This window comes from Astatotilapia calliptera, chromosome 1, assembly GCF_964374335.1.
Source record: "Astatotilapia calliptera chromosome 1, fAstCal68.1, whole genome shotgun sequence".
Classification (NCBI taxonomy): domain Eukaryota; kingdom Metazoa; phylum Chordata; class Actinopteri; order Cichliformes; family Cichlidae; genus Astatotilapia; species Astatotilapia calliptera.
The window spans coordinates 27,471,677-27,484,768 of record NC_137422.1 but is presented as its reverse complement, the minus strand read 5'-3'; the positions used below and the strand labels follow the sequence as shown (position 1 = coordinate 27,484,768).

The 13,092-nt window shown below is 40.0% G+C and overlaps 1 protein-coding gene across 1 annotated transcript; it reads right to left on the bottom strand.

The window, feature by feature from the left end:
• Positions 1–332: 332 nt before the first annotated feature.
• Positions 333–12,961, bottom strand: kctd3 (potassium channel tetramerization domain containing 3). The gene is made up of 19 exons (XM_026171343.2): positions 11,741–12,961; positions 11,323–11,376; positions 10,419–10,464; positions 9,953–10,026; positions 9,787–9,845; positions 9,058–9,138; positions 8,722–8,880; positions 8,012–8,102; positions 7,366–7,556; positions 7,047–7,162; positions 6,778–6,865; positions 6,161–6,277; positions 5,892–6,062; positions 5,628–5,783; positions 5,249–5,345; positions 4,896–5,089; positions 4,650–4,788; positions 4,416–4,538; positions 333–3,983 (listed from the first exon to the last, which is right to left on the bottom strand). Exons 1-19 carry the CDS (start codon positions 11,809–11,811, stop codon positions 3,440–3,442), a joined length of 2,571 nt encoding a protein of 856 aa, XP_026027128.2. The 5' UTR covers positions 11,812–12,961; the 3' UTR covers positions 333–3,439.
• Positions 12,962–13,092: the final 131 nt, after the last annotated feature.

Below are 13,092 nucleotides of genomic sequence, written 5' to 3'. Positions count from 1 at the left end.
AGAAATTCACTTTCCTTTCAAGGATCTCATAATTTTTGTACATTTAGGAATATCAAATCCTAAAAAACACCCAAACAGCATTTGTTATAAGATTAATCCTGATATCACTTTGATGATATCTGCCCAGAAATCTCGACTGAAATGGTTCAAGACCGATGAAACATGATTCGTTTGCACTGATAAATAAAGTAAATTGGAATAAAAAGGTATGTTTCTATCTAAATATAAATGTAAATTATGTAAATAGTTGAATATTTTTTAAGAATAACAATGTGAACTTATAAAAATGAAAAAAAATCTGTAATTTTAAGAAAGAAGCGAAACATGCTGAGTATAATCAGACGTTTTAGTGAACACAGTGGTAGTTTCAATTGCACGAACAATGTGACTCTATAGCAACTTAATATTTGATCATTACTCAATGCAGTGGTAAATAATATAGCATAATGCATACACAATGTAGAAAACAAGAATGCACAGGCCTTTTTAAATAAACAGATATGTATTTCTTTGAGCTCATTAGCATCTGGCTGCCATATAATGTAAACATAGCCAGGGGAGGTTAAGGAGCAACAGATAAGAGACACTGCAGAAGATAAACAAATAACTATGTGCAGAAATACTCATTTAACTCCATGTTCCTATAGAAAATATACATTAGCAGGTTAGGTCCGATAGCATGATTATATTAATATAGGCCTTATGTTTGTATGAACAGCGTATACATCAACACACCATTAGACAAATCAATGCATCCGCATCAGGATTTTGTTCTGATTACACGTCCACATTGCACACACTTAATGTATCAAAATGTTACATCTTTGTACAAGCCGTTAGCACACGGTCAGTTCTGTCGTCATTCAGAAATGATTACCAATGAAACATGTTACATTGCTGCTGCTTTTGGAAAAGTGTGATTAATATTTCAGGACATGGTTATGCTAATTAAGGTTGTCACTCACAGATATTTTTTTGTTTCCAACCTATATGGTATGCTTAAAACTAAAAGTACAAGTTACATTTTAAAAAAATATATAAAATCCCCCATCTTGGGAGGAAGTTTCGATTTTCCGATCTTAATGCATGTGAGGGTTATGTGCAATGTAGTCTGCTAATGTAATGTTAAGTGCCCATGTATCAACCACAACATCCGTATCGGACATTTACTGTTCTCAGTGTTGTAATGTTTATATGTTGCCAGTGCTGGCTAAAGACAGTGTGATGAAGAGCTGAAAGACTTTAAAACAGTTCACTTACTTTTTTCATATTCAAGATTTCTTTGTTTCCCTGGAACAAATTGGGGAATTTAAAAAAAAAAAAAAAAAAAAAAAAGCAACCACAACATAATAAACATCAGTATCACTGTCGATCCAGAATTTCACAGTACACTCATCGGTAAATCCCTAATTACTTAATATTTAATGCCACTCTTTACATCTATTTTATCCCGCTGTAAAATCATAACACAATTCTAGCCAACAGCGACGTGGGCAGGTCTGTAACGTGCCTCCACAATGAGCTCCGTCTTCACAAGCATTTGGTCACAATTTCTTTCAATTAAAACACATTAACGGACTGATAACCGCCAAACAAGTTACATAAGGCACTGCAACAGTCATTCAACACAACACACATTTTATACCTGTTTCAAAGGGAGTAAAGTGATGTAGTGTAGGTCCTTGTTTTAGCATGAGTGTAGTGTGAAAATAAAAAAATAAATAATTAGAGTGATCTCACACAGGCACCACTGTGAAAATAATAATAATGATAAAGCAGGAACACAAACGGTTCCTCTTACTTGTGAACTATAACAACAAGCTGACAATAAAATGTGTTCTTTCTCTCTGTTGAGACAAGAACTTGACTATCTATACCACAAAATACTAAAAAGACATTTGCTTTTACTATTTTGTGTAAATATAATTTTTTTTAGCTTCGAGTACTGAATTATCTTCTTTGAATTCCACATATAGATCGTCTAATAAAATACCTCACATTTTTTAACATTGCAGTCCAACGCTTCACACAACTGTTTCAATTTTTGTCTTGTTTGAGGATCAAAGAGCCTGTTGAACTGCAATTAGCATCAAAGGAGATTAACAGCGTAACTTGACTGGAACTAACGGGTAAAACTGTGCCAGCTGGAGTGAAAAGCAGTCACTCATCCACACGGGGGTTCGACGTTTTTGCAGGCTGTTATCCACGTAGATTTCAGTTTGAATCGCCCGGGAACCAGAGTTATTCATTTCTGGTGTGCATGATAAATCCACTGTTGCATAGTACTGAGCTGTCATACAACTCTGTAAAGTTGTATCGCCTGCTTGAACTGCTCGCTCTCTATTGGCTTTTTAGTGTTGTTGCTTTAACAACAATAATTACTGTGTCCCAAAGTAGTCTAGGATCCAAGTATCTGCCTAGAATTCTAGTGAAGGTAACACATTTAAGGTAAGTAAAAATCGATTGCACGACAAATTGCACATAGTGTCAGAGATGCTTGATATAATCGTGGTCTGCTCAATTCCACTGCTCTAGTGCTGAACGGATGAGTCAGCCAATCAGGTGATCAATCACCAAATGGGGTCTAGTTTTACTGATTTGTTCCCTTTTTATACCATTATAAGTGAAATAGTTTGTGATAGGTAACATGTTATGACACTGTTTTAGACTAAAACATCTAAAATGACTTATATGATAATAGAAGTAACTGTTAGTTACAGATATGAAGATCAGTTTAGATCAGGTTCTGAACAAAGTAATGCACACCTGATATAGGTTATTAGAAACACTTTGAAATATCTTGGTAAATGGTTACTGTTAGTGCTGTGGTATGTTATTAATGTTAATTAGTTCATGTTTTCACATTTAGAAGTGACCGACCACTCCTTTAACCGTACCTCGTCAAACAGACTTTTGTCCTGTTCTTGTAGTGGCTGTGTGTTCCTTAAGATGTTGCGTGAGCAACATCATATAAGGAAGAAAAACGCATTTTTCTTTCCAGGACTGAGCCAGCAAACGATCTGATTCATGCCTAAAACTTAAAGTGCTAAAAAGATTATCAGCAATCTGTTAAGACAGCCTAAAATAAACACAAACAGAGACAGGAGGAGCATTACTGGCACCTGGCAGATTTTTACGAGGGTGAGTGATCTAAGAAAAAAAAAGAAAAGCATTCCTGCCATGACAGTGATGTTAGCGTTGGGATGTTGTATATTTATGTTGCGCTCAGTATAACATGGCAGCACTCCTGTTGTGTGGGATTTGAAGAGAAACAAACATCCTGAACCATACTTTAACAAGGCTGTTGTGGAGGCGGAAAGGGCCGTCGCTGCTTTTTTGCTTCGTGTTCCTCTTTTGCTCTTAAATTCTGTTATCATGATCACCTAGAGAGTGTACCTCTACGAGATAACTTCCACCGAGAGCAAGAGAAAAGGCGCCCTCACAGGCTGCTGTCCTGGCTGGATGGCTCAGGTACCAGCTTCCTGTGTCGTGGTGAGGTGGACAGTTTGGTGGGGGAAGGAGAGGCATTTGAAGAAGAGTCGCTCCCACCGCCTTCTGATCCAGAGGGGACAGAGGCAAGGTGTGGAACTGGAGGAGCCCTCTTTCTCCCAAGAAAGCTTCCTTCCAGTACTCCCCTTTTCCTCACACCTCCATCAACCTTCACCGCGTCTCCTCCCGATGCAGGAGCCTCTCCTTCTTCTGACTGAGCATGTACCTTTCGCCTGACGTCACCTCCTGGAATTGGGCTGTCTGGAGGCTGCCGTGCAGATTCCTGACTGGATTCAGCTTTTGTGGCAGATACTCCAGACGCTCCAGCTGTTGTGTTACAGCTTGCACTTGTGGTACGGGAAGCCCACAGCTCCAAGACTGAGGCTCTCCTCTCACTGTCTTCAGGCCCAAAGTCACAAAGAGAGCGGCGGGCATCAGGGGTCTGCCCTGTGCTGTCCAGGACACCTCGAGTCAGGCTGAAGTTCTGGAAGTCTCTATGAAAGCATGATAATATAGACAGTCACCGCTAGATAGATAATGGAACATAATGCAAACAGGGACAACTCAGCATTTCCTGAACTTACATTAGTAGAGCATAATCAAATTACTATGTTATTGAAATGCCAAGCAAAGCGACTATAAAGCCAAGTGCTTCTGTTATTGTAAGGCACCACAAAGTTTCCATCTCTCCCTGCTCTGTCATCAGCCAGAGCTCTTCTTTGGCAAAACACAGCATTGTGGGTGAAGAACAACTGATTTAGAAAGTGGTTAAATCGCACAAGAAAAACACTCAATCTTGCTTACTAGTCTCAATATTGGGTTTTGTTTTTTTGGGGGGGTTTAAGTTTTGAAATCCTAAAGTTATCATCTTAGTATACTCTTATTTGAACCCTTCTAGTATAAGTGTTTGATAAATGATATTTCACCGGTAGCTGTGGAAGGACTCAGTTCGACGAGCACGGGCCAGCAGGGGGCTCTCTCTGTAGGGTCGCACAGCTCCATATGTAGCCTGGGTCTCGGGAATGGGCTCCGGTGCCTGTAACTGCAGACTGATGACAGAAAAAGAAGAAGTCTTTTATGTTCCTTCAAACACATCTTCTGATAATTCAGACGGCATATATAGGCTTGTAACCTCAATAAATGAGTGCTGCCTTTCTAACCTCGAACAGGACTCTCGGAGGCGTGTGTGGTGTAGCAGAGAGGGGGCGGGGCTAATGTTAGGTGTCGCACAGCGGGAGGTGCTCAGGTCGCACTGGTCCAACAGCTGTAGCAGCTCCTCCTCTGTAGGCCCACCTATATCTATCAGAAACGAGAGGAGCCTCATTAAAAACTTACTGTTTCATTAAAACAAACACAACATTCGCCTTCACATTTCTGGCTTTTCACTAATCTCTCTCCTTCCTCACCCTCTTTCTTCCTCTCTTCTCCTTTATTGGCGGTGTCCATCGCAGTGGTCAGGTCCCACATTTGGATGCTGCCATTGCCGTGACCTGTGAACAGATAACGGCGAGGTCGGGACCCCATTCGACTGGAGCCCTCACACTCCCGTACCATGAAGCAAGTGATGGTGGTCCCATCCACTGACTGCACTTCGCAGATCCTGAGACACAAATATGTCATTTACCGGTAGTAAATTTTAAAAAGAAGTGCCAAGATCCTAAAGGGACATTTAATGAAAGAAAAAAAATATCATGTATGTCAGATAATAGGAAACAAAGTCAGATAAAGGTCAGGGGAGCAGAGAGGCAGGGCATTGTACCTTTTCCCAGTTGACGAGAGCCTCACAAACAGTTTGTTGGTGATGGGGATCACCTTCTGGATAAAAACTTGCTGATCATCTCTCTCTCCAAAAGGACCTGAAAATAAAAAGCCAACTCAGTGATGTTAAGATACTGCACAAATACTGCAAAAGCCACTACGTAAGGTGGTTAATCATAATTAAATTTTATTCTTTTTCAGTGTCAGCTTCACCAACATATAGATACATTTTCAGTTAAGGTTAATAACGATGATGATGATGACGACCGGTAACTCTAACCCTATTTTGCACAGGGTGGGATTTGTTGTTTATCTTATCAGTGGTGGATTAAAGAAATTCATGTGTATTACAGTGCAAACACACTTTTTAACTCTCTCACCTATATCATTCCCAGAGCCGTAGCTCCCGTGACTCTCTGCTTCCTCCAGAGACAGAATCTTGAAGGAAGCTAGAGGGGTGGAGCCTGGCTGTGTGGAGATCATCCCTCTGAAACGGGTTACTGTCCACGTCCGAACGTGGTTGTTATCTGCACACACTGACAGACACAAATACACAACCACATAAGATGCAGGCAGCTGTTATCCTATAAAATCCTCTATAGCCCACACATAGACAGGGATACTGCCTGCAACACCTTCCTCACCTGATACCAAATGTTTCTCAGACAGCATGATCTTTGTCACTGGGCTCCTGTGCACAGTGAAGGTCTGAAAGAGCTGGGGTCCTGATCCTACTGTCTCTGGGTGTTGCACGATCACTCTCACTGCTCCACTACTAGTCCCATAGGCTATCTCGATCCAGTTCCCACTCACACCTGAGAGTAGGAGCAGTGGAAAAACAAAAAGCACAATATAAATATGTACAACTAAGTAACGGTAGTTTTTCTGTGGGAAGAAAAACTTGCCCACTCACTGGTTTTAGGTGTGAGGTAGACAGACAGTGCAGTGATGGCGTCATTGGATGGGTCGTGATAAAGCTCGGTCACCAAAAGATCGTTGTCTTTCATCCTCAGAGGAAATTTTTGCATGTCTGAAAAGAAGAAGAAGGTTACATGTTAGCGTGTCTTTGTTGGGGTTTTATAAGCCCTTCACTGAATCATTCACTGACTCAGATCCTGGAATGAATCCTCTTAGTAAATTTCTATCTTTTAGATGGGGGGGGGGGGGAGGCCATGGTTGTTTTATAAGCATTTCATAGAGAATGATGAATGCATGAAGCAAAAAGACATCTGTGTTTATTAGAACTGTTCCAGAATATTTTACTATTTTGGGGGTTTTTTAGGTATTCATTTTTAATCTGCTTCAGTGCCTGAAATGTTTGATAGGCACAGCAGTGATCATCATGGATCAAAGTTACCAAGTTGCTCCTGGTTTGAAGAGAAAAAGCAAGGGCAGTACTGCTTGGCTCACACAGAGAGGAACACCTCTGTCTGTGGCATTTGACAAGAGGTTTAAATGGAATAATGGAATAAAAAAAAAATCCATAAACTGTGTGACAGACAGAGAAAACATAAACCTGTCTGTGTGTACCTATGTAGTAGATAGAGCCATTGTTACAGCCCAGTAGCAGGAAGGATCCTGCAGTGTCACAACTGGTGATGGGAACCACATCTTGAACCTAACAAGAAAAAAAAGGGAACTAAAAATCAGTTCAGTACTGGTGCCTCTCACTGGGAAGCAAATCTAAGTTAAACAAATGCACAATTCAATTATTCAGTATATCATTTTTAATAAACACAAACAAGGAAAATCACAAGCACTCAGCCCGCTCTGTGTTTTACTCACATACGCTCTCCTACCTGCCAGTGTTGTGTGACAGCGTTCCACACTCCAACCTTTCCTGTATGACTGGTAGCCACCAGCTGGTTCCCGATAAAGAAGAGATCGTCAACAGGTACGCCGAGACTGAAAACCCCTGGGGCAGCGCGTGGAGAGAATGAACTTTAACAAAGTTGTAGAAAGCTGGAAAACGTGAATGTAGACTAAAGGTGGAGTCAGAGATTGAAGGAAGTTACGGGTGATACAAAATGGTATGTATGTATACCTATTAAAAAAATCTAGCCTGAAGCTTTAAAATGGGGGGGGGGGGTTCTGTTTATTTGTTTTTTGTTAGCCTACCTATCTCATTACCGCTGCCTCCATCTTGGATACTCCAGAGGATGATACTGCTTTCAGAGGCGGCAGCCACCATCTTGTCTTTATCTCCGTGTGGGCCGCCCACCACCTTTGCATTCAGTGCAATACGTTCAATGGTCCAGTCAAGGTAGGGAGAGGAAAACACCTGCTGCCATCCAGAGGATTCCTTTATCCTGCAGAGAAAAGAACACAGAAATACTTTTTACCCTCTGATTATTTTTATGCCTTTCTCGTTAAGTTTTTAAATCGAGAGTGACAAACATGCACCTCTGCACTGGAACAGTTGGATTTGGTTAAGATTAAAGAAGTCTGATATATGAGCTTTCATAAATGTGAGCGTACATACCCACTCTTATTACACCTAATAACATTTTTACCAGGTTGTCCATGTTGTAAAAAATGGATATTCGCAAAAAGAAATAATATTTTACTCTCAGTGTGGACTGTTTGCTTCAGCTATAATTAATATTTGAATCAATTTAACTCGAATAAAACCAAAGATGACAGCTTGAATGCTGGCACTCAGAAACACGAGACATAAAAGACAATGAATGCATGTGTGCATTATAAATTATTTAATGTGTCCCACTTTTGAGCTAGAGCTGTATGAGAAATGTTGTAATATTACCTGTAGCAGATTACAAAGTGCGCATAGGCTGCTACAATCCAGTTGTGGTGTCCTGCTATAATCAGCACCTTCCTAGGGTCAACCATGGGACCTGCACACACAAACAAAACACCATTAACCTCATGTCTTTCACAGCATGCTTAGCAAGACTTTTTTTCTGCCTAATTACTCATTTATTGGTTTCTAAATTACCTAAAATGTGATTCAGATCTCTAAAAGCAGCCAGACACTCTACTCTCTGTTTATTACCTCTAATATGTACATCACATGATACCATCATTAGCAAGGAGCAGACCAATTTGAAACTAGGCTACTTCAGTGAGTGCTACTAACGCGCTAAAAGGATGTCAGGTCATATTAGCTCCAGCAGTGATGCACACACACACACAAACACACTGTACATGAACTGAACTCTCTTACTGGCATATAGATACTGATGTGCCACACATACGACTGTATCATAACTGTCCTTGCTCCTTCACATGCAGTAGATGCACAGTTGTTGGGGAAGGCAGAAGGCAGATTCCTGTTTCTACTGACAAGTCACTTACTACAGTTCCTGCTTGTTTTTTATTCTGAGATTACGCCTACAGTATATTCCACAACTGAGTTTTCACAATTTGCTATAATAGATGTAAGCACATGCAAAATCTTCAGATTATGACTATTATTCATCTTCTGTATTCAGAGAGATGTCGCAGGCTACTTGCCCAGTTTGTGGCCGTCATCTGTTCCAGGCGAGGCAGAGAAGGATGGGTGAGGAAGGGGGCCAACGCGGGTGAAGCCCTCTGCTCCACTAGGGCCTGGCCGTTCATCTGAAGCAGAGCCAATGGCTGCTGATGCGGGGCTTGATTTTCGTGCAGGGATGGCTGTCAAGATTAACAGAAATTTATAAATAAAAATTCCTGCTGACTTTCACTTTTGTGCTGTTCTAGAACTTAAAAGCAGGTTATTTCCATTTTCCATTTTTAAGATATTTTTAAATAAAACCTCAGAAGGATGATCTTTCAGTTCAGTTTCAGTGTCGCTCAGTTTCACGTCTTTACCTGGGGGTGGCAGGTAACCATGGAAGAGAACACTACCACATGATGAGCGGTCCAGTTCCTCACACAACAGCAGGCGACGCACTGCACATGTATGCACGCACACAAAGACAGAGGGGCAGACAAAAAAACAAAGCAAAAAGCAACAATATGCAAATTAGTATTCGGTCATTATCATAATAACATTAATATGGGTTACTTAATATAGTTACTGCTGCTGATTTTCTTTTTCTTTACTGATGGAAATTTTCCTCAGGATCTCGTTCTTTAGTTTGTTTTGCCAAAGTTCATGTCCACTTTGATTCAAATTAGATCCAAGTACTTTGTTCTGTATATACGAAGGTGATCAGCTTTCACTGAGGTAAGCTTCCCATTTGAGTACAGAGACAATGCAGGGAAGTTACAAACACTGAAACAGGATGTAAAACAACATTAGAGTACGTGGAACTAACACTATTACAGCTGCGAGGTTGGTTAAATTGAGCCTCAAAAAAAAACATTCACTAAAGAGCAACATTTCACATTAACGACAGCAGCTCTTTGTACTATACTCGTTCCAAAATAAACCCCAACCTACTCAACTATTATGCAATACCTGCTGATATTGGAGACATGGAGTGAACACTGCAAAATGTATTGGCTGCAAAACAGGTTTATTATAAGCTTTCCACAATGTTTGTACTCATACTTGGCTGACTCGGTTTCCTGTTAAAACTTTGTTCCACAACATACCCAGAGGAGTAATCCCATAAAACTCTGCTTCATGTCTCAGGACGCTGATGTTGACACCCCTGCAGAGAGAAACAAACAGCATATTTGTTCTGTAAGTTACGAGGAACAAAGCGACAGAATTACACCAAAAAATAGATATTTTCTGAACATCATTAAGACTGCTCACCGCAGGTCCAGTTCTTTGGTTCGGAGGAAATTCAATATTGGTGCAAAAGCTGTCGGGTCTCTGTCAATAAATATCTGAAAGGCAGAAAATCAGTTGGTGAGGACTGAAGATCCAGTAGTTTGTCGCAAACAAAAGCTGACTAACTATTAAGTCACTTGATTGGAGAGTTAATGAAAATGTCACGGCTCTGGAGAGTTACAGTGAACATTTCTGTTTATTTTCTAACACTTTTCAGAATCCACAACAAATTCTGCAACTAAAGTTATGAAGTCAGAAGTGGCCTTGCAAAAACAGCGCGTCATCCAACAGCAGAGAAGTGGATGTCAGCTCATCTGCTCATCTCAGCATCATGTATCGTACTTCAGAACAGTAATGTGTAACAGACAAAATGTCATGTCCTTTTTTCCCCCTGATGTTGGATGGTGCCTGCAGATGCTGCCCCAGTTTGGAAGCAACAGCTACTCACAGCTCCAGTTTCATCCCGAAGAGTGGAGATCCTTCCACTCAGTAAACTGGAAAAGAGACACACACAAGAGTTCTCCAGTTAGCTAAAGCACATCTCTATTTCCACTTACCACCAGTGTCACCACAACAAGCAATTATTTTACAATAACAAACACTTGGCTAGCCTGTTGACACTGAAATACAAATTATTACCATGTCAGTGTGTGCTGTTATTAACTATGACTATTAAGCTGAAAGAGTCTGCATGAAAAAGAAAAAAAAAACTTCAGACAGCTGGTAGCAGAGCAGATAGACTGACAGACGGGCAGACAGACAGGTGCCTTGGCAGGCATTTACACTACTTGGTCAGCTGTTGTCAAACTGTGAGCCAGTCCAGTGTTTTGAGTTTGTTACGACTCTGGTATCTGCCTAGCCCCAATCAGCTGTTTAGCCTTAGAGGGTAGGATTCCCTCTAAGGCTAAAATCTGATTTTAAAAAAGCCACACATTCCAATACCTTTATTATAACATTTACATTGAACACTTTTGCACTGAGGACTACTTTATTATGAACCTTTTTCCGGTAATAGTGAATAGTAATTCTAATCCCCTGATATTTACCATCACTGGGATTGTAGCGGGATGAAGTAGGGCAGAAATGACATAATGTAACATCCATACTTAACATTAATTATGTAATATGAATGAGTGCATAGTAATATGCTCACTGAGTCTGACTTCTATATGCATTTAGATCATTTTCTACACAGCAGCTGTAGACAATACAGAGAAGTCACACAATTTACAACTAAAGTGGAGCTTCTTATTTGGTAGCAGCAGTAAGGGAAGAGCAGTAACGCAATCAGCTCCGTGTATTAACCAAATATATCCCATGTGCTTTACAAGAGTCTGGCAGCATTTACAAACCTTGAAAAGAAAGAGTCTGGGATCCACATCAGAGTCTGTCTGGAGGTGCTGAACCTGCAGTATGAATTATAACAAAACACAGTATTGTGAAAAAATAGAAAGTTGCATCATTAAAATCGTGACTGGGCAATCTGTCGACCAAGAGGTATAATTAGTGGTCACAACAATGACTGGTGTGGCTAAAAGAAGAAAAAAAAAACTGCCTTTATTATGAAACTAATATATTGTGTATTTTCAGTGTGTACATTATCCCTCGTGTGTAAGAAAGTAGGAGTAACGATCAAGTAAACAAGCTTGTGTCTACTCGAGCTACATCCGTGGCTGTTTGTCCATGTAAACACACATCATTACCCACAGGAGCTCAAATTTCACAAATAATTGCCATCATCTTTTGAGGTGTCCCACTGACGAAGCTTACCTCGTCCCACCGACGTTTAACTGAATGATCTCTCCCATCGCAGGCGTTAAACTGTTACCATTTGTGGCCATGATGAAGTGAACCAGCGAACAGTCGCTGCTCCGTTATGAACGTTTCTGTCACGAAGGCTAGCTTGCTAACGCTCCAGTCCCCAGCTCAGCTGATGCCCCGACTCCTCAGCCTCACAGCCTCTCCTGCTTCCACCTTCCATAAAATATCAGTTATACACGACCTATGTGAATCGCGTTGCTATCATGAAGCCTCCGCATAGTGAGCGAAGACGGGCTGGGAGTGTTTTTTAATCAAAAAGGCAGCCACACAATAATTCCTTTATTTCCCTGCGCGCTTGTTTGCATCACTGCATAGATGTAAATCGTGGATACTAGGTTGCGCAGGATTTTAGCAACGTGAAACAGCTGTACGAGCCAGCTAAAAAAAAAAAAAAAAAAAGGCAAGAGAGTTCCCCTCTAGCAACTTCCGCTTTCGATGAAACCACGTGGTGCCAATCGCTAAAACAATGTTTTAAGGGGAAAATTATTTTTAATTTATAATTAATTTAGTATTGCTAACCGGCACGAGATACGTACGTTTAATTAATTACTAAAATAGTCGTATGACATACAAGCACATATTTATGAAATTACAATGCCCAGTGAGAACTTTTGAACTTGTATCTCATATTAAGGGATCTATCTGGATTGTTGTTCAACACAAGTCGCCAGAGCAAAATGCATTTTATTTTGCACGGTAAAAAAAAAAAAGTGCAGCATAAAAATAAATACAAAACTGTATACTTGGTAGGTTGAAAATTTGAGATACCTAACTCGGAATTTTCCGATTACTCGATTTTTTTTTTTCAGTTGCGGAAATATGAATATGAAATAGCTCAAATTCAAATAATCACACAGTTTTAATGGTGTTTAGCCTCAACGATCGTGTGATGGAGTAAAAACAAAATCAAAGTATATATCCATCTATATGTAACCATCCATTCATCTATTATATATATATTTTTTCCATGTATATTTATATATTTATTTATTTTATTAATTTTTTCTAAAATATTAAAAATCTATATATTGTTCTTCTTTTTTTTATTATTTAATTTGTTTTATCAGACACAACATTTTGTTTCTTTCTTTGTGTGTGTCTGTTAGATCATGCGTTGTTAAGTTTGGATAAAAATATTAACCACTCCCACACCACAACATCGAGGGGAATTATGGACCCAGACACAGCTAAATTTCGAACTCCGGCCTAGTGCTTTGGACAAAAATAATGTAGCCTTTTTGTGTAACATTTTTAAATTGCGTTATTCGACGTACTCACCGCTCTGCGTTTTCTGTGCGCAA

Excerpts from the sequence above, each read along its gene's own strand:
- kctd3 (XM_026171343.2), bottom strand. The coding sequence starts at position 11,811 with ATGGCCACAAATGGTAACAGTTTAACGCCTGCGATGGGAGAGATCATT. Across the intron at positions 9,139-9,786 it reads TTATGGGATTACTCCTCTGG|TGCGTCGCCTGCTGTTGTGT; the intron begins GTATGTTGTGGA and ends ATACATGTGCAG. Across the intron at positions 3,984-4,415 it reads GAGTCCTTCCACAGCTACCG|AGACTTCCAGAACTTCAGCC; the intron begins GTGAAATATCAT and ends ATGCTTTCATAG.